The sequence below is a fragment of the Microtus ochrogaster genome, chromosome 10 (genome assembly GCF_000317375.1).
Source record: "Microtus ochrogaster isolate Prairie Vole_2 chromosome 10, MicOch1.0, whole genome shotgun sequence".
Classification (NCBI taxonomy): Eukaryota; Metazoa; Chordata; class Mammalia; order Rodentia; family Cricetidae; genus Microtus; species Microtus ochrogaster.
In genome coordinates this window covers 12,310,807-12,337,477 of record NC_022016.1, presented here as the reverse complement: position 1 = coordinate 12,337,477, position 26,671 = coordinate 12,310,807, and the positions used below count along the sequence as shown (strand labels likewise).

The following is a 26,671-nucleotide window of genomic DNA, read 5'->3' as shown; positions in this document are numbered from 1 at the left end:
GAAGGAGAAACCAACAAGCTTCTTTGAAGATTTGTGGCAATTTAAAAATGATTTTCAAAATAGCAATTATTAAAATGCAAATAAAAGCAACTTTGAATTTAATCTTACCTCTGTCAGAATTACTAAGAACAAAACAACCAACAACAATTGCTGAATAGGATGTGAAGAAAAGAAAATCTCTTGACACTGTAGATTTACAAACTGGTCCAATCACTCTAGAATCTAATCAGCATGGAGAATTCTCAAAAACAAACAAATAAAAACCTACCACATAACCCAACTATACTGCCCCTGGAGATATTTCCAAAGGATTTGATATCCTACACCACAGATATGCTTATTGTTTAATAGGGACAACATGGGAATAATCTTAATGTCCTTTAACTGATGAACAGATAATGAAATTATGGCCCATAAACATTACAGAATACTATTAAACTATAAAGAAAAATGAAATAATAAATTTTGCAGATCAATAGACAGACTTAGAAAATATACTGAATGAGTCAAAGACTCAGAAAGACAAACATCTCATTTTCTCACTCTTTGGAGGCTCCTTGCTGGAAATTTTCAGATGTGACTATGTATTATGGAGCAATTGCAGAAACCAGAAAAGTAAAAAGAACCATTGTGGAGGAAAAGACTTGAGATACAATAAAGAGGGGGATAGAAGGGTATGAGTGATCTGATTTGGGAATGGGAAAAAACAGCTATCATCTATTTAATGATGGGAAAATGGCATAGACATAGAAGAAAGAAAGAGGAAGATAAAATAACAATAAGAATATTTGAAAAAGTCATAAGAAATCATAATATTAACTATGTACCTACTTTTATAAAATAAAAGTCTCTATAAGTATATATTGCAGTTTCATGAAATTTTCCCACTTATGCAGCTTTCCAGATGCAAAGAACACCTAACAAAGATCCCAACAGCAAGCAAGACAAGTGCTCTTTGGAGTTGTTGGTCAGTACTGTCCAAGAGACTCTCTACATATTTCAGGCTATTGTTATTGCTTTTGGTTGCTCCCTTCTGATAGAGGTGGAAGGCAAATTCATACTGCTGAAGATACCATGTACTTCAGAAACAGGGACCAGGACTTCTCAACTAAAACTGGCCTCAAAGCCTCTCCTCCCAGGACTAGTTTCATAATACTGAAGGCATTATAAAACCTTCTATCAGTGGAAACAATCAGTAGTACAACCCAGTTTGATGCCTATGAATCATAACAATGACCAATGTGGTAAATAACTCTAAGGGTGCAGTATGGAAAGCATACTTGGTGGTAACCGAGACTCTCAAATTGGATTTATGACCTGCCTAGCAAGAGAGAAATCATGCCTGGTACTAGAAACCCCACCAACCACTCAGTGCTATTGAAGTCATAGAGCTTACAACTCAAGAGACCATACAACTGCTAATTTACTAAACAGGCATAATCACTAAATACATTTGAAATATTTGCCCTTAAATCCACTGACAAGGATAGTCCTCCTCTATTATCAATAAAATGTTTTTTTGAAGTAAATGGAGCCCATTACAGAAAACCATAATTGATCAAAATGCTAATTTGTGGAGTCCAGTCCTGATGTATATATCTATGAAACAATAGATGCACCTAAGGCTCAGGGAACATTGAACAAGAGCTAGTAAAAAGACTGTAAGTGTCATAAGATCAGGAAGAAATAGCAAGAAAAACTCTTCTGACAAAAAATAAAAAGCCATTTGCAGATGGATTCACAGCAGAATTCTACTGGTGTTTCACAGAAGATCGATAAACAATAGTTTTACATTATTTAAAGAAATAAAAAAAGAAGCAGAAAGAATGATGTTAATTTCTTTCTATGAAGACAATATGACTCTAGTATCAAAATCAGTAAAGATACAACAAAAAAAGAGAAGTACAGTCCAATATCCTTGATGAACACAGATGCAAAATTCCTCAAAACAACACTCACAAACTGAAAATGGAAATATATAAAAAATGATAATCCTTCATGATCAAACTGGCTTCTTCTCTGTGAGACAGACATGTTTACACATATAACAATCAAAAATTGTAATGAATTATAGACATTTATATAGAAATATAAAAATTATATAACAATCCAAATAAATGCAAAAATATCCTTTGACAATACCCAACATAAATTTGTGATAAAAAATCCACAGAATATAGTTCTATATGAAATATATTGCAATTAATTATGGCCACATGTAAAAAACAAACAGACTACATCATCCTAAATGGAGACAACCCTCTTTCTCATTAAAATTGGGAAAGAGAGAAAGCAATATATTATCTCACTCCTTTTTATTATAGTGCACAAAACACTAACAGGAACAATAAAGGAAGAGAAAGAAATCAAATAAATAGGAAAAGAACAGTCAAACTATATCTTTTTTCATCTGATTTAATACAGAAGAGATTCTCAATATTGAACCAGAAAACTTATAAAAAAGTCATCTACAATTTCAGCAAAGTATCAGGATAAGATAACAAATAACTTTTCTATATACCAACAACAAACATCATAACAAGGAGATCATGGAAACAACTCCATTAACAATAACCCTGGAGAAACTAAAAATATCTAGGAGTAAACCTAATCATGGAGGTGAAAGCCTCTGCAATGAAAAGTTTAAACTCCAGAAGAGAGAGCTATATAGGAAGATGCTAGAAAAATTGGAAGATCTCCCATATGCACTGATTGGTAGAACTAATATTGGAGAAATGACTATTATACCCAAAGTGACTCATAGACTCAATGGAATGCCAATGAAAATGCCCATGACATTCTTCACAAGAATAAAAAAAAAAGGGAGTATAAAATTAATGTGAAATCACAAAGAACCTGACAGAGGAACAACAATTTTGCTTGGGAATGAAAACAATGTTGAAGGGATTACTATTTCGGATCTTATGTTATGTTACAGAGCCATTTGAATGAAAATAATAAGAATCACAAACAAACATGCAAACACACATAACTGAAGCCACATATCATTTGACAAATATGGCAAAAAACATACCCTGGAGAAATGATGGTGACAAATGATGTTGGGAAAACTAGACATGGAGGAATGAATCAAGAACCATGTCTATAACCCCCACAATAGCTAACTCCAAATATGTCAAAGACCTCAGTGTGAAAGCTGAAACACTGAAACTATTAGAAAGAAAATGCTAGAAAAAAGATTAAAGTGTAGGAATGGATGTTCAAAATAGAACTTCATTTGCCTAAGAAATAAGAACAATAGTTTAAAAGTGAGACCTCATGATACTAAAAAGCTTTTGTATAGCTAAGAAAGTAATCAATTTGGAAACAAGAAAGCCAGAGTATGAAAATTTCTTTGCTGTGTATATATATGATATAGGATCATTATTCAGATTATATAAGCATTCAAAAAACAAAAAGTAACAAAAAGACCTATTAAAAATAGGCTATGTGTCTGAACAGAAAGCTCTCAAAACAAAACATAAAAATAGGTAAGAAATATGTCAAAAATTACTAATATTCTTAAGAATTAAGGAAATGAAAAGAAAAATATCTGAGATTTCATTTTATTCATTGACAGAACAACCAACAACAGATGCTGAGTATGTGGGGAAAGGGAACTCACATTTACTGTCAATGGGATTGCAAACTATTTTTTTTTATTTGAAAATTGTTTTATGTTTCATGACTTGTCTAGGGAGTCTCTATTCAATCTAGGCAGCAAGCCCAAAGAAATGATTCCACCTGAGTCTATCTTGGTGAAGAAATGACTTTTCTGGATTACATACAGAAGCAACAGTAGGGGTCATTTATAGAAACATAGACAGTCTACAGTCAGCCATAGTGCTACAGGGTATTCTCCACCCAGCCACTGCTAACCACACTTATATATCCTTGAGGGAAGTGCTTCAGGAGTCTCCATTTTCTCTGTAGCCCTTCCTTCCCTCTCCCAGTGGACCCAAGCTCAGGAGGGCTGTTATTATTCAAAAATTGTGGTCATTCTTGAAAACTGGGAAAAACTCTCAGAATCTATTGTATAATCCACCTTTACCTTTCCTTAAAAAATTCCTTGGCAAGTTCCTAAAAGACTTGATATCATACCCTCAGACACTTGCTCAGTTGTGCTCATTGCTGTTCTATACACATAGCAAGGTAATGAAAAATAACCTCTATTTCTTTAAATTGATAAATTAGTAAGGGCAATGTGGTACATATACACAACTGAACAGTATTCAGCTGAAAAAATTAAAGTTATGGAATTTTCAGGTAAATGGATGGAACTAGAAAATATATTATATAAGGCAAGTCAGACCAAGGAATAGAAACTCCACCTTTTCTCTCTCATCTGTGATTTATTGCTCCAAATCTTCAGATGTGTGTATAGAATGTGGAGCAACAGCAAAAACCAGGATAGTAAAAAGTAACCTTAGAGAGTAAGGTTACACAGGGAATAACAGGATAGAGACAATATTATGAGTCATGGTTGAAGACAGCAGGCACTTTGGATGTAGATCTGGGAGCACTTAAGTTGGATCTTACCAGAATATCTCCTCCTGGAAGACTAGCTTTCATAATACTGGAAGGTACAGTGTCAGTTATTATGGGAGAAAAGCAGTCAATATTCTTACCTACCTGAGATTCCTATGAACCACAGAGGAGCAAGAAAAGACAACTCGAAAATAGTATAGTAGCACTTCTATCTTAGTGGCAACCAGCAGCAGTTTAATTGGATGTAAAACCCACTTAATAGGAAAAAAAGTCATGCTTGCTATTGGAAAACTAGATGGAGTTAGTGAAGTTATTGATCTTAAAAGGGAACACACCACTGCCACTTTTCTGAACCATTACATTTCCTAACTAAATTCTAAATATTTGTCTTTATACGTACAGACAAGAGCAGCCCCTACCCCTAAACAAATAAGTTTTACTTTACAGCAGATAGATATTATTACCAAAAAACCCAAACAAAGCAATTAACCAAACAAAGCAAGCAACAAACAAAAAGTATCTGGTCAAAGAACAAAGGATAACTAATCTTGGAGTGGCCAGTTCCAGTGAATACATCTACAGCACAACTCCTGCACTTATGACTCAGGGAATATCATGGAAGAGAGGTCAGAAGGACTGCAAGAGTTAGAAAAACAGGAACTCTGTTATGAAATTAATGTCTTAGAAAGTTATACCTGAGAAGGTACACCATGATACCTCAGCGATATGAATCGTTAAATAAGACCTGAACAATGAACTAGTAGGCATGATAATGTGGAAGGGGAAAAATCTCATGGGACATCATACCTACAAAGAAATAAAGGAAATGCTGAGAAAGGGAGATTTAGCTTCCCCTGTGATGAGCCACTAATTGCTTCTCTAAATCAAGTGTTCATTTCTGAAATTAAAACTTGGATGAATTAAATGACCCAATAAAAGAAAATGTCACATCAAAACAAACAAACAGACAATCATTCAATCAAACTCTAAAATGAAATTTAAAAAGTCCAAACATGCAAAAAATAGGTATAGAATAAGGAGAATACACACAGGTCAATAACACAGCAAAAAGTTTCAACAAAATCAGAAGAAACCCTTCCCAGTTTATGGAAGATCATAGATTCCCATTAATCACCCTTTAGTCACCCTACACACTCTGATTACATGGCTACTGCCTTCTAGGGATTGAGACCTCCACCCACATCTCTTCCTTGCTTTGAGACTCACCAAATCACAGACTCATTAACCCTATAACTGGCACATGTAACACAGAGACACAGGTAACCAATGTGTAATCTCTGGTACAAGCTCCTTACTTTGGTCTGTCTGAGGTTGCTTGCATAAGAACCATACTTCTGGCAAACCCCAGACTGAGCATCCTTTGCTATAGCACAATCTCTTGAGCAGCCTGATCCTGAAACAAGATCCATTTTTTCTAAAGCTTACAGGAAAATCAGCTTTAAAGAGAGGCACCACTTTAAAGCAAAGGAATGGAAACAGTTATTCCAAGTAAACGGAATCAAGAAGCAAGCAGATGTAGCTATCCTAGTATCTGACCAAATGGACTTCACTATAAAACTAGTTAGAAGAGATAATGAAGGTCCCTGTATTTAAATCAAGGAAACAATTCATCAAAAAGACATTATAATACAAAACATATATGAACCAAACTCTGATTTTCCTAAAAAGTGCACTACTAGAATTACAGATACAGATGAACACTAGCCCATTAAATATTACTAGGTGATTTCAATACCCCACTTTTCCCAATAAACAAAAACCAAATAGAAACATTAGAAATAAATGACATATCCACCAAGTGGACCTAACAGATACCTATTGAATATTCCACTCAAACAGCAAAACATCCTGATCAGTAGCTCATGGGATTGTCTTTTAAAAAAATGTACCATAAAACCAGTCTCAATATATAAAGAAAATGGAAATAACTCTACATAGCCTATCTGGCCACAATGCAATAAAGTATAAAATAGCCAGGAAAAAATATCTTATAAGTACACAAATTAAAGGAGATTAAAGAACTCACCCTTAAATAATAAGTCAAAGAAGAAATCAAGAAATAAAAAAATTCCTGGAATGAAATTAAAACACAAAACAACAAAACTTAAGGGACATATCGGAAAGAGTTCTGTGAGAGAAATTTATATATTAATGTAACAATGAGGGCTGGTTTGCTTGTTGGGGTTTTCTGTCCTGCTTGGTACTCCAGAGCCGGTAAGCCCCCCCCCCCCATCACATAGAGGACTTCATAAGATTATAAAACTGATTGGCCCATCAGCTCAGGCAACATATTAGCTCTTGTAGCTCATATTAACCCATTGTTCTTATGTATGCTAGCCACATGGTTAGGTATCTTTCTCAGCAGGGAAACTCACATCTTACTTCTTCCAAGTCTGGGCAGGAGTGGGAGGAATCAACTTCCTCCTTCCCAGAATTCTCCTGGTCTCATTGCATCATTTCTACTTCCTGTCTGGTTTTCCCGCCTATACTTCCTGCCAGCATTTATTTAAAACATGATTGACAGAATACAGACAATTCTCCTGCACCAGATTAAATCTTCCATAAAACAACAACAACAAAAACAGAAAGAGAACAAATAAATGACTTAATAATATAACTCAGTAATTTGGAAAGAAAGAACAAGCCAAGTCCAAATCCAGTAGATGGTGAGAAATACTAAAAAAAAAAAAAAAAAAAAATCAGAGTATAAGTTAATAAAAAGAAAATAGTGTAAAGAATCAACAAATTTCAGAGCTGGTTCTTTGAGATTAGGTAAGCAAGAATGGCTGACCCTTGGCCCCAATAACCAAAAAAATGAGATGACACAAGTTAACAGAACCAGAAGAGAACAGAGAAACATTACAACCAACAACAAGGAAATTTAGAATATAGTAAGAGAATGATTTAAAAATCTATGTTTCATTAAGCTGAAAAGTCTAAAAGAAATGGATAAATTTCTAAATTCTTTCCAAAAAGCAAACCAAGGTGGCATCAACACTCTAATAAACATCTAACAAAAAGAATATTAAAATGTAATATATTTTAAGCCTTACAATTAAAAGAGACCCTAGGCCCAGGTGGATTTAATAGCAGAATTGCTTCAGACATTCAAAGCATTTTTACTACCAATACTTCTTACATTATAAATAAACAAAGAAAGGAATAAAGAAAAAATGGGAGGAAGGAAGGAAAGAAGGGGAAAAGGAATGCGTCTAAACTCCTAATATGTGAGTATACCTTTATTACCAAAGCCATGTCAAGATATGACAACAACAAAGAAAACTAATGGCCAATATTTCTGATGAATGGAGATTTAAAGAATCCTTAATAAAATACTTAGAATCTGAGTGTAAGTACATATCAAAAGCAAGTTTGCAAAGATAGGTCAACATACTTTACAAATAAGTGTAGTAAATCAGATAAATGGACTTAAAGATAAACATCATAAAATCAACTCAATAGATGCAGAAAAAGGTCATGACAAAATTCCACATGCTATTATAGCAAAAGTCTTAGCAAAAGTAGGGCTAGAGGGAACATATCTCAACATAGGAAAGCTTATAAATGTTAAACAAGCTTATAAATGGAGAAAATCTTAAAGCATTCCCGTTAAAATAAGGAATCAGACAGCACCATCAGCTATTACTTTTTCTTGTCAAAGTAGTACTGAAGTACAAGCTAGAGTAGTAAAACAAGAAAAGGAAATTAAAGGGTTAAAAATAGGAAAAATGACTCGTTACTATTAATTGCAGATAGGATGCTCTACTTAAGAGTCCACAAAAGCTGGGCGGTGGTGGTACATGCCTTTAACCCAAGCATTTGGGAGGCAGAGGCAGGTGGATCTCTGTGTGCACTAGTTTGTGCACTCCTACATGTATGCATGTGCACACACTCGTATAAGTACATATAAACATACAAAAGGTATAAAAACATTATTTACCCAGAATAATTATTATATATTGTGTATTTATCACATAGTATTTCTCAAATAGGCATAGTCATCATGAATCAGTTAATTTATTTTCAATTATACTGTTAACAATAGTTACCTCTTTGACTAATCTTTGCTATGTAGGAAAGAGAGAAATAGAATAGTTAGGTCTTCATTTAAATAACTTTCTGATAAATCTGGGCAGTGGTGGCACATATCTTTAATTCCAGCACTGGGAGGCAGAGGTAGGTGGATGTCTACAGAGCAACTTCCAGGACAGTCAGAACTGACTACGTATAGAAACCCTATCTTGAATTGCCACCTCCCTCAACAAAAACTCCTTTCTGACCTGCCTGAAAAATTATAAATATTTCATTGTAATTAAAGAATAACAAGAAATAATAATCCCTTTGTATAAAGTTAATTAATCAGCACAGATGATCTGTAATTAACCATAGGAAACAAACTCACTCATAATAACCATGGACAGAAGTATCTTTAAAGGCTCATGGTAAAGATAGGAATATATAGATTTATCAGTGGCTAACAGTGTGCTTTGAATACACAAGGCTGTAGCACTCTTGAGTAGTGCTGAAAGGACAGATGATAGGTAAATGATGATAGACAGGATAGACAGATAAGCAGGAAGAAAAAAATGAGAGAAAGAGAAATGGAGCAAAACAAACAAACAAACGAAAAAAAACAACAACAAAAACCCCTCAATGTTCATTATCCGGAGTGAGTGACTGTGGAGAACAAAAGTGCAAAAGATATGACCACACATAAAAGTAACACTGCTTTGGGTTTCAGTTTTTCTGGGTAAACAATGGGTAAGCCATTGTACAAAGTTTTTGGTTTATTATTTTTGTTCCTCCCCCCCCCCAGTTTGCAATAAAATTAGTTCCATGATACTCATAAATGTATATATATATATATATACACACACACACACACGCGCGCACACACACATATATATGACCAGAGCAATTCTTTACCCCCAATACCACCACCACCATCATCATCATCACTATGATCATCAACCTCACTCAAGTACATATTTGTGTGCTAATGTATGTGTGGATGCAGTTGCCCATTCATGCACATTTGGAATCTACCAGTAGATGTGCTCCTCAAGTTCTCTCTACGATATCTTTTGAGGATGGGCTCTCACTGAACCTGGGGTGTACCATTTGAGTAATCCAGCTGATGAAGACATCATCAACAATATATCAGTTCTGAACCTGAGAAAAATAGATGTTTTAGTTTTGCGGTTCAGTAGTGTTCTTAACAAAACAAATGGGGGACTAGATGATTATTTATACATCTTGTCAATGCCTAAAAGCAGTGATTCACCTTGTCCAATTACAATTTGAACTATACTCTTCTTTTTCCTCATTTGTATTAGGTTGAAAGTGTCCAGTGGTCAAAGGCCAACTGTGAAACCATTTCTGTTGTCAGTATGTATTTTGAGATACTAAGATTCTCTTCTCTGTGCAGACAAAGCTCTTAAGCAGTAAGTTTCTCACAAAATTTTAACTTTCTGTCTATTAAGTGTTGAAGTCCCTTTAAAGAGAAATTTATATTTCTGAAATATTGCCTGTGAAAAATGCTGTATACTATTTAAGAACTAAAGTCAAAGAAGTATTCAATATAAATAAGATTACTGGAAAACAACTTAACTGCTTTAAAATGTCCAAACAGAAATATCAATTCTGAGAAACAAAGGGGGAAATAGGCATTACTTATCTTTTCTCATGTGTGTTAATTTATTTTTGGCATTATTATTTTGTACAGAGCCTCCATTCTACCTTGAAGGAGATATGTGTCTCAACTCTCATCCATCCTCTTCCCAACAATATGGTCTTTCTGGACTTCCCACACCTGCTGCTGTAAGCTATGATGTTCTGGTTAAGTTTCTATCAATTTATCAAAAGCCAGAGTCATTTGGGAAGAGGGACCTCAACTGAGAAAATGCTTTCAAAATATCTTGTTGCTTATAGGCAATTCTGTTGGTCTTTGTCTTGATTAACGATTGATGTGGAAAGTCCCAGCCCACTGTGGGACCTGGTCTTGGTCCTTGTCCTGGGCTGTATCCAGTATGCCTCTCTCTCTCTCTCTCTCTCTCTCTCTCTCTCTCTCTCTCTCTCTCTCTCTCTCTCTCTCTCTCTCTCTCTCTCTCCCTCCCTCCCTCCCTCCCTCCCTCCCTCTCCTTTATAGCTTTTGCTTCAGTGCCTGCCTCCAAGTCCCTGCCTTGAGTTCTGACGCTGACTTCCCTCAACAATGGATCTGATGTGGAAGAGTAAAACAAATAAATTATTTCATCTTTAGATTGCTGTTTGGGATTTATTCCAGTCACTGTAAGCAAGATAGGGCAGAAATTGGTGTAACGTTCATAGATAACACTGTGACATATCTGCCATGTTGTTTTGGGGAAGACTATAGAAAGACTTTGGAAGTTTGGGCTAGAAAAGCCATTTGATGATTTGAACTTAATGGGTTGTTTTGGAAGTACTTGAAAGATGATACTGTTGAGTAAAATGCAGATGATGAAGCCCTGGTTTGTGAAGTTTCAGAAAGAAGTGTGAGAGTCCTTCAAATACTTTATCAGGGCTGTTCCTGGGATACTCTGAATTAAGAATATGATGATTCTAGCAAGCTGGGGCTGAAGGATTGACTATGGTTAACAAGAGAACAGCATTACTCAAGTGAAACCTTTGGCTTACTCATTCAATGAATGCTGGTTAGAGCTGAAATATGATGATTATGAAGAGAGTCATCATGAGGCCAAAGTCTAGGAAGTTTTTTTCTCACACAGAAATGGGGGTGCTGAGTGGGAGCTAAGATTGCATTTTAAGTTTGCAGGAAAAAAAATGGTAATGTTTCAGAGTCCATTTTATATTACTAGTATTGGTGGTATGAAAGCTTGTAGTATTTTGATATTATGGGTCATAGAAAGAAGCTGAAGCTTAATACTGCGCAACTATAAGCTAAACAAATCCTTTCTGCCTGAGTTACTTTTGGTTATGTGTTTAACACAGCGATAGAAACTAGGACATCTTTTCAGGTCATCCTTCTTACATTGACCAGAGTTGGTCCTGAACGGTGCAAGTGTGTGTGTGTGTGTGTGTGTGTGTGTGTGTGTGTGTGTAGTGGGGAGTGAGAAGGGAATGGGGGACAGATGAAGAAGAAGAAGACTGGAAAGTTAAGAAGTTTATATGCTAGCTGTTAGTCTACAACATGTATTTATTTTCTCCTCTCACTTAAAAAGATACCCAGAAAAAAACTCATATTTGTGAAAGAAAATGATTGTTTTCTTTAATTGCAAGCAGTTTGACACACATATATCTGGTTTCTGGTGACAAAATTATTCATCACTTTTGTTATCAAGCCCTGGGAAACTTGATAGGAAGGTATCCTAGTTTGCTTTCCATTTCTATGGTAAAATGCTGATCAAAACCAACTTGGGCAAGAAAGGATTACTTCACCATACAATTCTGGACCACATTTCACCAGGGAGGGAGGTCACACCAGAAACTCAAAGAAGGAACCTAGAGGAAGAAACCAAGGCAGAAGCCCTGGAAGAAGGCTTCTTATTGGCATGTTCTCCATGAATGGCCCTCCCCACCAATCAAAATTAAGGAATTGCCCTGTAGACTTAACTACAGACCAACTTATTAGAGACATTTTCAGTTTCTTCTCCGATGACCATAGCCCATGCCAAGTTGACAAAAAAAAAAAAAACAACAAAAAAGAATACAACTGACTTATCTTGACACATAAGTATGTCACTATTAAACTATAACCTTAAATTTCTTGTTTTTCCAAGATTTTATGTTATTATCATAACACAAATCATAATATAATTTAAAAGTTCTATTATAGTCTTCTTTAAAATTCAAATACTTGTTGACATGCAGTTATGCCAGCACCATTTGCTGAAGATGCTTTCCTTTTTCAATAGTATAATTTTAGTTTCTTTGTCAAAAATCAGGTGTTCATAGGTGTGTGGATTAATAGTAGGGTCTTTGATTTGATTCCAAGTGTCTACCTGTCTATTTTTATGCCAATACTAAGCTGTTTTCATTACTGTAAGTCTATAATAGAGCTTGATGTCAGGGATGGTGATACCTCCAGAAGTTCCTTCATTTTACAGGATTGTTTGGGCTATCTTGGGCCTTTTGTTTTTTTCATATGAAGTTGAGTATTATTTTTTTTTGTTTTTTTCGAGACAGGGTTTCTCTGTGGTTTTGGAGCCTGTCCTGGAACTAGCTCTTGTAGACCAGGCTGGTCTTGAACTCACATAGATCTGCCTGCCTCTGCCTCCCAAGTGCTGGGATTAAAGGCGTGCGCCACCACCGCCCGGCTTGAGTATTATTTTCTTGAGGACTGTGAGGAATTGTGTTAGGACATTGATAGGGGTTGCATTGAATCTGTAGATTGCTTTTGGTAGGATTGCTATTTTTATTATGTTAATCATACCTTTCCAAGAATATGGGAGATCTTTCCATTTTCTGATATTGTCTTCAGTTTCTTTCTACCAAGACTTAAAATTCTTGTCATATAGGTCTTTCCCTTTTATGGTTACTGTTACTCGAAAATATTTCATGTTATTTGTGGCTATTGTAAATGGTAATGTTTCTCTGATTTCTTTCTCAGCCTGTTTATCATTTGTATATAGGAAAGCTACTGATTTTTTTGAGTTGATCTTGTATTCTGCCACATTACTGAATGTAAGAGTTTCCTCATAGAATTTTTTTGGTCACTTATGTGTACTATCATATCATATGCACATAAAAAGTTTGTCTTCTTCCTTTCTAATTCATATCGTCTTGATATCCTTTTGTTGTCTAACCAGAACTTCGAGTACTATGTTGAATAGATATGGAGAGAGTGGACAGCCTTGTCTTGTTCCTGATTTTAGTGGAATAGCTTTGAGTTTCTTTCCATTTAATCTGATGTTGGTTGTCAGATTGCTGTATATTGCTTTTATTATGTTTAGATAAGTTCCTGTATCTCTGATCTCTCCAAGACCTTTATCATGAAGGGGTATTGAATTCTGTTGAATACTTTTTCAGCATCTAGTGAGATCATCTTATTTTTTCCCAGTTTATTTATATGGTGGACTACATTGATAGATTTTTGTATGTTGAACTATCTATTCATCTCCGGGATAAAGCCAACTTGAGCATGGTATATGATATTTTGATGTGTTCTCGAATTTGGATTGCCAGTATTTTACTGAGTATTCTTGCATCAAATGTTCATGAGGGAGATTGCTTTGTAATTCTTTTTCTTAGTTGAGTGTTTGTGTGGTTTGGGTAGAAGACTGCAGATAGATCCTCATGCACAAAACACAAGTCCAATTGGATCAAAGACTTCAATATAAATCTAGCCACACTGAACCTCACAGAAGTGAAAGTGGTAAACAGCCTTGAATGCATGGGCACCAGAGACCATTTCCTAAATATAGCATCAGTAGCACAGACACTGTGAGCAACAATAAATAAATGGGACCTTATGAAACTGAGAGGCTTTTTGGAAGGCAAAGCACACTCAGTAAGACAAAACAGCAGCCTACTAAATGGGAAAAGATTTTCACCACCTGGAATAGGACTGATATCCAAAATATATAAGGAACTCAAGAAACTAGACATTAAAATACCAAATAATCCAATTAAAAATGGGGTACAGATCTAAACAAAGAATTCTCAAAAGAAGAATCTCAAATGGCCAAAAGACACTTAACATGCTCAGCATCCTTAGTCTTCAGGGAAATGCAAATCCAATGGGTTCTGAGATCCAGAATTATCTCACAAGTTAGAATGGCTAAAATCAAAAACACCAATGATAGCTTATTCTGGAGAGGATGCCAAGTAAGGGGAATACTTCTTCAATGCTGGTGGTTTCTCAGATAATTGGGAATTGACCTTCTTCAAGACCCAGCAATAACCCTCTTGGTCATATATCCAAAGGATGTTCAATCATACTATAAGAACATTTGTTCGATTATGTTGCTAGCAGCATTATTTGTAATAACCAAAACTTGGAAACAACCTAGATGCCCCTCAAGCAAAGAATGAATAAAGAAAATATGGTACATTTACATAATGGATACTAACTACTCAGTGGTAAAAAAAAACAAAACAAAAAACAAAAAACAATGACCTCTTGAAATTTGCATGCAAGTAGATGGGATTAGAAAAAACATCCTCAGTGAGGTAATTCCGACCCAGAAAGATGAACATGGTATGTACTTACCCATAAGTGGATATTAGACAGATGTAAAGTAAAGGATGGCCAGCCTATAGTCCGTGAACCATGAGAAGTTAGGTAACAAGGAGAACCCTAAGGGAAACACAGGGATCCCCCTGGGAAGAGGAAATAGACAAGATCTCCTGAGAAAATTGGGAGTATGGGAGTTGGGGGAGAAGGGAGGGCAGAAAGGGACGAGAAAGGGAAATGAGGAGGGAGAGGAGAACATGAGGGAATGGGATGGTCAAGATAAGGAAGGGAAGAGAGGAAGAGCAAGGAAAAAGATATCTTGATTGAGGGAGCCATTATGGGGCTAGGAAGATGCCTGGCAACAGGAAAATTCTCATGAATCCAAAAGGATGACCCCAGCTAAGACCTTAAGCAATAGGGGAGAAGGTACCTGAACTGGCCTTCACGTACAATCAAACTGATGACTACTTTAAGTGTCATCATAGAACCTTCATCTGCAACTGACAGAAGCAGATGTGGACATTTACAGTGAAGCACTGGGCTGAGCTCCCAAAGTCCAGTCAAAGAGAGGGAGAAGAGATAATAAAAGCAAAGGGGTCAAGACTATGATGGGGAATACCCACTGCAACAGCTTATTGAGTTAATGAATTCTCACTTACTCAGGACTAACAGCGGGAGAACCAGCAAAGGACCAAACAAGGCCCTCTGAATGTGGGTGACAGTTGTATGCCTGGGACAGTCTATGGGGCCCACTGGCAGTGGGACCAGGATTTATCCCTACTACTTGAACAGTTTCTTTTGGAGCCCATTCTCTTTGGAGGGTTACCTTGTTCAACCTAGATATAGATATATGGCCTTAATCCTGCCTCAAAACAATGTGCTAGACTTTTTTCCTCCCCATGGGAAGCTTTACCCCTCTGTCTAAGGAGTGGATGGGGGCTGTGGTGGGGAAAAAGTGGAGGGAGAAGGAGGGGAGGATGTGGGAATTGTGATTGGTATGAAAAATTTTAATTAAATAATGATGATGATGATGATGATGATAATAATAATAATAGATTCAAATACTTTAAAATTCTAGTCTCTAAACTATCCTTTATTTAAAATTCTAGTGTCCCAATTGTGGTATCCTTCAAAATAAAAAAAAAATGAATCATATACTTTGTGTTTTAATCAGGAAGAACCAGAGCACAATTCCCATCAAATAAGAGCAAAACAATCATCTAGCAGTTTTACACAAGCTTTGGGACTTTATTTTATTTTTTTTAATTCTTTTTTTAAAATTTATTTATTTATTAAAGATTTCTTTCTCTTCCCCGCCACCGCCTCCCATTTTCCTCCCTCCCCCCAATTAAGTTCCCCCCTCCTCAGCCCGAAAAGCAATCAGGGTTCCCTGTCCTGTGGGAAGTCCAAGGAACCCCCACCTCTATCCAGGTCTAGTAAGTTGAGCATCCAAATTGCCTAGGCTCCCACAAAGCCAGTGCGTGCAGTAGGATCAGAAACCCATTGCCATTGTTCTTGAGTTCTCAATAGTAAAGGATTGAACAGCTCTGCTTGTCTGGCTCTGGCTTTCATGGCACACATACTTTGTTTCATAAAATCAGGCTGTCTCCACTCTACCCCTGCTGCTGTCTTTAGTGGCCATCTGGTACTTTGGTATCATTAATATTCTGGGGTCTCCATAAGCTGTACCTTCCCCAATGTCCTCCTGGCTCCCTGTCAGAGATTCTGACCTGCCACATGCTTCCAAGCCTCCATTCCCTTCCATGACCAAATTAACTTGTGTTTCCATTGCAAATAAAACTATACATTTACCAATGACCTCTTTTGTTCTCTCATAGTGTCATGCCTAAGCCTTTCTCTATGATCTCTGTTCCTGAAGTCTCCGTGGCACTATACCTGTACCTTCACCAGTAGTCTCTCTGGCTACCAAGTCTCAGCTCTGCTCCATGATTTCCCTTCAGTCAGGCAGCTCTCAAGTCATCAAAACCAGTAAAACAAAGGAGACTTACACATTACCAAGCTCACTTGCCAGCATGAGATGCAACCATCTTGGGTCCATCTGAAACATAAGTCTGTGTGCTGATCCTGAGGAAATACTCCAGTTTTATCTCAATGTTTCTTGTCTCTTCTTAATCATAGCTAATTTCTCAGTCTCATCTAACTAGTTTCCAGTGTCCCCGTAAAGCAAATATTTCACAACAGTAATCCTAATTTTTAAACACTACTCATTTTTCAGTTCTATCTGAGCAGAACCACTGATTCTTCATCCAAAATATCACACAAATAGTATTATAGAGGACTATTGTGGGGGGGACTCACAAACTTCCTTCAGAAACCTCAGAAGCCAGGCTTCCATCATTTTCGTTGCTCTCAGCATTATCTTCTAAGTTCCCATAGCAGTCTATTAAGTTCTCAGTGGCCCAAATTTCTAAACACTTCTGCACTCACACCCAAAATAACATGGTAAAGTCTTTAAAGGAATATCTTGTCATCATTGTACATCATTGTTCTTGGTTTAGTTATGTTTCTATGACCATGAAATAACACCATGATTAAAAGCAACTTGGGGAGGACGGTTTATTTTAGCTTACAGTTTATAGTTCATCTTGAAGAGAAGTCAGGGCAGGAACTCAAGACGGGGACTGAAGTAGAAGCCATGGAAGTACCTATTTATTTGTTTGGTCTTTATAGCTTGTTTGGTTTACTTTCTTATACAACTAAGGACCACCTGCCAAGGGTGGTGCCCTATGTGGTAGACTGGGTTCTCTCTCATCAATCATTCATCAAGAAAATATCCCACAGATTTTCGCATAGCCCAATCTGATAATCAATATTTTCCCCAATTTCAGTTTCCCTTTTCACGATAATCCTAGCTTGTATTAAGCAGATGAGGCAGGAGCAGAGAGAGAGAGAGAGAGAAAGAGAGAGAGAGAGAGAGAGAGAGAGAGAGAGGAAAATAGCCAGCATAGGGTGGCTATTTCAAGAGAAGGCAACGGGATTTGGTGTATCTGTTAGATGTTCTTAGATATTCTTAATGAAGTAATATGCAAAAGCACTTTGGACATATTCCGGAAGAGCTGATTCCGATAAAGAATCGTGTCACTGGAAAAATCAACTCCCTCCTTACAGTGTCTATAGTGAATAATGAGGAATTCTAGAAAGAACACCAGACTTTTAAAGTTATTACCAGATAAGAAAAATTTTTACTTTATTTTTTTTGGGGGGGTTGGGGGGAAAAAAATCAATCTATTCAGTAAATCTGTCACTATAAATTCAGTTACTAAACAAATCCACTTCTCCTATCTCCAGTTGAGACTATATACCACACCTTAAACTGTACTATCAACCCTTATAGTGCAGAGGCAAGCATTTGTGGTTAATGAATATTTAAACATACAATTTCAAAGCTCCTGTTCCAACAAGAAATACGAGAGCAAACAGCGCAGAAAGAAGAAGAGGCACTGCAGACAACTGAACTGATGGCTGAGGGGGAAGCCAAGGTTAGAGGAAAAGGGGAGGAGATTCCCAGCTCTTAAACAGAAAGGAGCTGCCATCCACCCATGCATCTTTCAGTCTGTCCTCATCTCCAGAGACAATTCATTTTGCTAGGAAACAAAATTTATTTTTGAATAATTTGTCGCAGAAGTAAAACCATAGCTTGACACTTACATTTCATTTGCTTGAAGATGGACTTGTTAGGTTCTAGCCAGTGCTGGGGAGAAAACACAAACAAAACAGAGATAGTTAGTGTGAATGAAAACTCCTGAAAAGAAACTGAAACTGGGTGGATAGATTGGAACGTTACATGTCCAGAGGCTAAATGTCTCACATGGGGCTAGTTCTAGACTTCAAGAACAGTCATTCCTTGCTCACTACTGTAACAGATTTTTTGAGTAACAGATAAAATAGAAAGCTTTTAGAATCTAGTAACAAAGCAGACAACAAGGTTTCACCAATCCAACAGCTAAGAATGGCATCAGATAGCATATTGGGCCTATAGAAAAGTTTCCCTTAACTTGCTATACCTGCTTCTCTAATGTACCCATGAATGGACTTTTGAAGAGTTAATGAATTAAAAACCTCAGGCTAACTGAGACACTCTGGGCAGGAATGCTGACTTAACTGATATCATCTGTGGAAGTTTCTGTTGAGGAGATCAATGTCTAATTCCCCAACCCCAAGCTGGTATCTTCAACTCTGAGACTGCAGGGGAAAGGAGCTACGGAAGGAGTCTTCCATACCAAAAGTTCCCCTATCAGGATGAACTTAGTTTGGCCCAGGAATGTTCGACTTCACTCCCCAAACCCTGGCCCAGCAAAGTCTATTTGCTAGGATACTACTGGAACTCCTAGGCCCTAAATGTTCTCAGAAAAACCAAAAGCATGCCACAGTCAACACCTGCAAGTTTCATATTTTCAACTCCGTGAGATAAGCCTGCCCCAAAGGTACTTGCGGCCTGATCTCTATTCAGCAGAGTGGTTGTTAAGGACACTTGGCTTCTTTCACGGTGTAGTTGTGCTCCCATTTCTTTTCCAGATGCCACAGTCCATTCCATTCTAACATTTTGTAAAACAGTGAGGAATTTCAGGGGGTTCCTTCTTCAGTTGACTGCGCCCCCCCCCTGCTCCCCTGTCTCTCCCTTTTGTTATACACATTGAGAAGTTCTCAGCACTCCAAACTTACTATGAGCTAAAATGCCCGTGGAATGACCTATTTAGCCCCTGCCCAGGTGAACAGTGCAAATCTCAATGATGCAACGTTTTCCTCTTTCAGGGAGTTTATTGATTCAAGGGCTAACCTCGGTGTCTCCTTTTCTTTCTTTTCACTACTGATTTAATTTTGTAGCCCCTCTGATGTACAGAGTAGCTTTTTGTCATTCAACAGTGCCACAACCAACATTCACACATCTAAGTAAGGCTCAGACTCAGCAGATACCATCACCTAAGCCTACGTGGTCTTTGCCTTCCAGGTCACTAGAATCGTGAATTCCAGGGATTCTTCAAGCTTCCTGCCTTTGGTTTTGCTAAGAGGTGACTAGAATTGGGAACGCCCATTCCAATCCCTAGTTTCTCATTTACAGTCACTTATTACCAGAAAGAAGCCTCAAATTTAACCTGCTCAAAGTTGAGTACAAGATTACCTTTCTTCTCACACGCTTTAGCTCGCCTGAAAACAAACCTCAAGGTGTTTTTATACCTGTCTACTGAGGTCTGTACTCACTGCAACATGGATAACATTTTTGACTTTCAGAGAGTCACACTGGCTCAGGCCACTTCACATTCCAGAATGACAGAAGATGTCTTTTTGTCTTCATTCTGGCCCTTTGCTTTATTTCTCCATTTCTGCACTTTTACCAGCTTAAACGTCTAAACATAATTCCCTAACTTTTCTCAGATGCTCATCTGGCTAATGAGCCCCTTCCTATCAAAGTAGAGCAGTCACTATTGTCAAATTGTCATGTTCTGATTAAACTGAGAAACTGGCTCTGGAATGTGGGATTTAGCCCTCCTACTTCAGACTCAAGCATGTGTTTAATAGAGTGTCTTCAGAATGTCTATCCTGGGTCAGGCTCGCCCCCTGACTCTGTGACAGGAAAAAGGAGAACAAAACAGCCCAAGAAATAAACATTCACAGATCCTGATAGGGACATGTCACTGCCAGTGAAGAGCCACAGTAGTAGACTCTGCTGGGTGTTAATGTCATCAACTGCTTTATTATTGGCCCTCACTGAGGTACTCTAATTGTTGCTCTTTCTACATGGCCCCTTTTGTCAACTCAAAGCAGTTAAGAGAGATCTATGCCCCAAAACCTCTAAAAGCATATCTGATATCTTCAGAAAAGGAAACTGATGGACTATGCAACTCACTTACTAGTCTTGCCTATCTGGGTATTAGTTCAATACTTAGAATTCAGGACTGAAACAGCTGCCCTGAAACTGAAGCCTCCTCAGTGTTAGTTAATCTCTCTGGTACAGTAGCTCTTAGAAAACTTTTAAAAAGTTTCAGTTCAGTTAATATCTTTCAGGATCAATTCTATTCTTTGGCTGTACTCCAAAAATTTAAGAGAATTAGATATGACTAGAAAAAAAATCTTTCTAGATACGTGGATCAACCAGGGACCCAACAGCTATGATATTGATAATTTAAGTATTTGATCCTACCTTCTCAGTGTCTTCACCAAGTTCTCCCAACAAAGATTATAGGCTTTCATCACCCAGAGAGTCAAAGAGTTCTTCAGGCCAGAATGATATCAAACTACTATCTAACACAGTGACCAATTCTATGGATCACCTTAAAGGCTCCACCCCTGAACTCTTTCATTGCCCCAATGAAGCACCCATTCCCTAAACAGAAAAACCTATCCAGAAATGAAGACCAGCCTACAAAATCCCCTACCTTTAACATTCTTAAGTCCAATTATATATTCCCTCAGGGTTGGGATATGGTGGGATAATCACAGTTTGACCCAGAAATATTCAACTCTGCTTCCCCAACAATGATCAGTGAAGTTCCATTTGCTCAGCGCCTACTGCAACTCTGCACCCCTAGATGGTCTCAGAAAAACTGCAGAGCAGAACTTTCCTGAAACTCTGGAGACTTCCTTACCCCATCTCCCTGACTTTCACCTGCACCCCCCAAGCAAGCTATACTTCCTAACTGTAACCTTCAGCAAGGCTGATTAGGGGATTTGAACTTTTATGATTTTGGAGAGTTAGGAACGTTCCAGGTCCAGAGGCTAATTAAAATTTACTGAAGATCATCTTTAGCCTTCAAAATGGTCATTTCATTTCCATTTATTTATTGGATCTAACATCCTGTGATTGATAGGTAAAAAAAACCTTATGAAAGCTTTAGGTTAGCAAAACCCTACTGCCCACCAGTGAAGAGACAAAGAACGCTGTCAGGCAGCATCTAAGGGGTGCAGCAGCTCTTCTCTCTGTTTTGCTGTAAGCCAACCTCTCTGATGTTTCCATCAATGTATTGCAAAATGTTTTGACTTTCGACTTTCTTTGTTCTGTTATTATAAGTTCTTAATGAAATTGCTTTGTTGTTGGAATACAGGATTTAAGTAAACCTGTATTTTTCAGTCATGGTCATTCATATTTGGTTCCAAAACAAACTATCTCTTATCCCCTTTGTGGTGAGAGTTGTGTTTCTGTGTCAACAACATTATGAATTCAGGAGAGTCTATTTTATGTGCACCTGCCTGCTCCATACTAGAAAGGAAAAGAGCAGAGTTTCTGCACTTCACTCTAACTTCTTTTTTTGAAGTGCATCTTGCATTTGTTCATTCTCCATCTTGCATTCTTGTTGAAGCAATTTCTGCCATTCTCTTGAAGAATCTGGTGGAAAACTACCCAACTCTACTCTAGGAACCCAAGGTCAAGATGTCCCTGCTACCTATTTAGCTCTATTGAACTACCTGCTTGTGCAAACCTCCCCCTTCAGCTATTTGCTTGTATTAGTTTCTGCTAAATTGTTTGATTGTTTAAAAACCTCTCTATCTGCTAAGCAACATACCAGAATGTGAATTTTGCCTTTAAAAGCCCCTTTTTCTAAATACTTGGGTCTACATCTGGGTCGTGAACATATCTGAACATGGTTGCAACTGGCTGGAATAAAGACTTTAACTAGGTATACACTCTGTTTGACATTTTATTTCTGTAGGGCTCTACATTGCTTTGCTGTCTTCCTATAAAACTCAAGGCTCTGCATTATACTTATTGTTTAATGTAAATTCATGCTCATAAAATGAAATAAACGCGATCAATCATTCATTGCTTACTGACTATGAGATGCCCTTGCTGTGGGACAATGTTCTTGTGCCCTGTAAAAATTTTTCACTTGTATTGGTTTAACAAAATGCTAATTTGCCAGTAGTAAGGCAGTAAGTATAGGCAGGGTGACTGGACCAGGAGGATTTCTGAAGAGGGTAGGCTCAGTCTGCAGTCACCAACCAAAAAGCAAGACGAAAATGTCTCACTGAGTAAGTTACCAAACCACGAGCTTAAACATAGGTAAGAATTCTGGGTTAATTTAAGTTATAGGAGCTAGTTAATAAAAGCCTGTGCTAATAGGCCAACCACTATTATAATTACATTTTTTTTCCCCAAAAAAGAACTCTGAATCTAAGTTCCAGTTTTTAGAGCTGGAATTCCAATCCCCACTCTGGCCCGGGCTGGTGTCTTGAAAGCCTAAATTGGATGGCTCTTTTGTAAATTCATGCCCCCAAATTAGGCACCAAATAAAGGATGATTAATAAAAACTCAGAGAAAGAAATTAGCACTCAGTATGCAGGTCAGAAAAGAAAAACAGCCAGCCACTGGCTCTTACCTCTACCTCAGTCTAAAATGGTGATCCTGCCTTCAGAATGAGACAGTGAGTGAGACCTGTTTCCTCCTGCTTTGTAATCTTCTCTAGTTCTGAGATTGAGAACATGAACAACTACCACCTGGTTTCTATGGCAACTAGTGTGGTTACTAGGATTAAAGGTGTGTGTGATTGTGTGACAAGGCTGGCCAGTATTTCTGATCCTCAGACAAGCTTTTTTTTTTTTTAATCAAAATACAAATGAAATGGCACTACAGTTTCTTCTTAAACAGGGTATTTTACAAAACCATAATGAAATTCCAGAGAGAGGGTCTTTAGCATCCCAGCTATGCAGCCTCTCACTGATCAGTTTGAATGACAATGCAATATTTCCTTTGATGAATATTGTTTATTTTCTCAGAAACTGAAAAACTGAGTGGCCAAATCAATAGTTTCTAATCTAATATGTCCAATCTGTAAAATCTTCACAAGCAGTAAGAAGACTTTTAACTGCTTCATTATTAGGGAAAAATTCACCAAGAAACATGCATAGGCGAGCTTTTCCCAAAGAGCAAGTTCTTTTCTTTTAGCCAAAATTATGACAGGTTGTTTTTGAAAACCATACCAATATTTAATAAAAAAAATCAAAGAAGATAACTAATATATTCACTTAGCATATACAGAACATTGTGCAACAATATTCTCTGCATCTCAAATTCCACAAATATAAAGTGAAAATTGACCTAGCATAAATTAGGGGTATTTCAAGGGCTTAGAGTTATTATAAAGATAATAAATATGGGTCTCACAGATGCACTATTGAAATTATAAAGATTTCTTGCTGTTGTTATTGTTTTTATTTAGTTTGCAAAATTTTGTAGATGGGCTTCATCATTCAGTGGGTTTCATGAAGGTGAATAATAAATAGATCCACTGTGATTAAATCACTTTCAGAGAAATAGACAGGGGGGAAAAAAAGGTAAGAGCAATCAGAGACCTGCACATAATATTGTTTCATGAAGAGATTCACTGGTCATTTTGATAGCCTCATATGTAAATAACATTTTCAGGTTCACCATACTTTAGCATCCTTTGAAATCCTTACCCTTCCTTTGCTGAATTTGAACCCATTTCTTTAAAGTCACTCTGCTTCAGTTGCAAGTGTTCTCAAGATGATGTTAGTACTGGATGAAGGCTCAAAGAGAATGAAAGTCATTTGGGATTGGCTATGACTGCCAAGCAGAGGGGTAGAAAATATTTAAGGAATGCCTTTAAGGTGCTTACCATCTGTGCCCTAAATAAATTATTTATTCTAAATGAGCTAGTTTCTTCATTGTTCTAACACACTTCACAGTTTCTTATCAGTTCCAGTTTTCTCTCCTTTCAGGGTTTGTGTATCTCATCTATGTACAATGTGACTGATAGTTATTTTTTGAGGGCAACAATTCTTTTCCAAGGGGATAATCACAAGGCAAAGAGACTTAGCTAAAATAACCTAGTAATAATCGTGTTTCAAAGGATTATAGGAAACCATGTTTTCAAAGAGGGCTAAGTTTAATCTGTTAATAGTAGTTAAAACAACGGCCAAACAATTTCTATATTTTGTAATTCATGGATGTAAGCAAAGAAATGCTTAGCATTTTCATTGCAATTTTGTATGAAATAGTAAAGGGTTACAAGTCACACCAAAGGTCACCATTAGGAAAATAGGTTAATAAACTGTACTTTGCCAATGTTCTGGATGATTAAAAATGAGTGTTTTATATGAGATAAAGTTTTATGTGTAACATATACAAAATTCTTAGATGCAATGCAGAATGAAAAAGTCCACTGCAACCCAGGGGAATATAGCCATAGCAAACATCTGTCAACAGCACAGCCACCTTTTCAGAAGTCCACAGTTCTAACATTACTTTGTGCTTTGCTGCTTTTGATGGTATTTTCTTTTACAAATTCAGTTTGCATGTTGTGATAAAAGGCATATACTATCCAAAAGTTGTCAAGGAACACACAAAGAGCTTGATACTTGGTAGGATCCTAAGAGTACCTAAAAAGTGCAAACCTGCCATCATGGAGTCATTGTGCTTAATTTAGTATTAAATGAAAATAATATTTTTCTTAAAACTTATTTGCAAAATGTTTTGTAAAATGTTCCAAGGTGCAATTGTGTTATCAGTACACAAATGGTTATTAAAGTATTTAGATTTGACTCTTACTTATTACATGGAAGCTGTTCTTCAGCCTACAGAATAACAACTAAGATAGTAAGTAAATTATACATTGAGAAAACATTGGAAAAATTTGAATAATGTATCATAACTAATATGATTTGTTTTGAATTTAAAAGTATAAAACAATATAAAATATAATTAAAAAAGTAAATCTAGGCCTCTAAAACTATTCTTTATAGTTCAGAAGCAATATAATAAAGTGATACCAGTGGGAGAATACATAGTATTGGTGAGAGGCACTAATTTAGTAGTGTTGGCTAAATAAATTTAGAACTTCAGTATTTTTTGTGTGGCATTTTATCTGAGATGTTGCAACCTTAATGTTTTTCCATGTATCAGTGCATTCCATGAATAATTAAAAATAAAAATAAACACCCGAAAACTAAGTTCTAGTTAGAGAATGAAAGTAAATTTTATGTAATTTTTACTTTACATGAAGATTTTCCACAAAAGAGGAAGACGGGAAGCTCAGCTCAGCACTCAGGGTCACCGTCTTTCTCCTTGACTGGCACAAGGGCAGCTTTCTGTAAGTTCGTTTGTTATTGATCTCGTTACCCTTCCTGTCTCACTTTTCATTCTCCTGTACATAAGGATATTATTTATTCATTTGCCAGGCAGCTTTCAGCCTTTTGTCCCTCCATTTTCTTCTTTTATTTCCTGTCTTTGCTTGCTCTTTCCATTAGAGTTAAGAGGTGGCCAAAAAAAGTCCACTCTGAAGCATGTCAGCAACTTCTATTTTTACTAGAGACCTAGAGGTATAAAAGTATTATGTGATATACTTGGATGTTAGATATAAGGCTTAGATACTTTTCCTATTTTGTTTAAGTTCATTTGTTGCCTAGAACTATGGCATTTTAGTTTTAAAAATCAATAATTCTATTTTATTACTAAAACCTGGTATTCCTTAAGGCGTGACTTCATGGATAATGTATTATTGCTGAACACTTAGTCTCTTCAATTATCTTGCAGAATAACTCTCAAAATATACAGGCACTAATTTCCCATTACTAGGTCCATAAGATAAACTGAAAGAACAAGGAAAAACAGAGGTTGTATTGATTAGTGTTACTTGTACGTACCTGGAGGGCATCAGAATCAGCTGAGACGAGAGATAAGTTGTCCTTGCTAGGTTTTTTTTTTGTTTTTTTTTTTGTTTTTGTTTTTTTGTTTTTTTTCCGGTCCTATTGACACTAGGTAGAGTGATGAAGAAGAGAAATGTCAAGTGATAAAATGCTTTCGTTAGATTGACCAGTAGGCAAGTTTGGCATTTTTTCATAAACGATTGATATAGGAGGGCCCAACTATTGTGGACATTGCCAGTTCTGTGCAGGTGGTCCTGAGAAGTATAAGCCAGCTCGCTGAACTTAAGTTTAGACTGCAAGCCAGTAAGCAGTGCTCCTCCATTGCTCCTACTTCAATTTCTGTTTCCAGGTTACTGCCTTGAGTTCCTGCTCCAAAGTTCATTCATG

At 36.9% G+C, this 26,671-nt stretch overlaps 1 protein-coding gene across 2 annotated transcripts in view; it reads right to left on the bottom strand.

Moving 5' to 3' along the window:
- Frmd3 (FERM domain containing 3) overlaps positions 1-26,671 on the bottom strand; it is a 185,686-nt gene that overhangs the window by 89,607 nt on the left and 69,408 nt on the right. For both annotated transcript variants that reach the window (XM_005352660.2, XM_005352659.3), the window contains exon 3: positions 18,332-18,374. In XM_005352660.2, the coding sequence (XP_005352717.1) occupies positions 18,332-18,374 (43 nt within the window). The remainder of the gene's footprint in view (positions 1-18,331; positions 18,375-26,671) is intronic.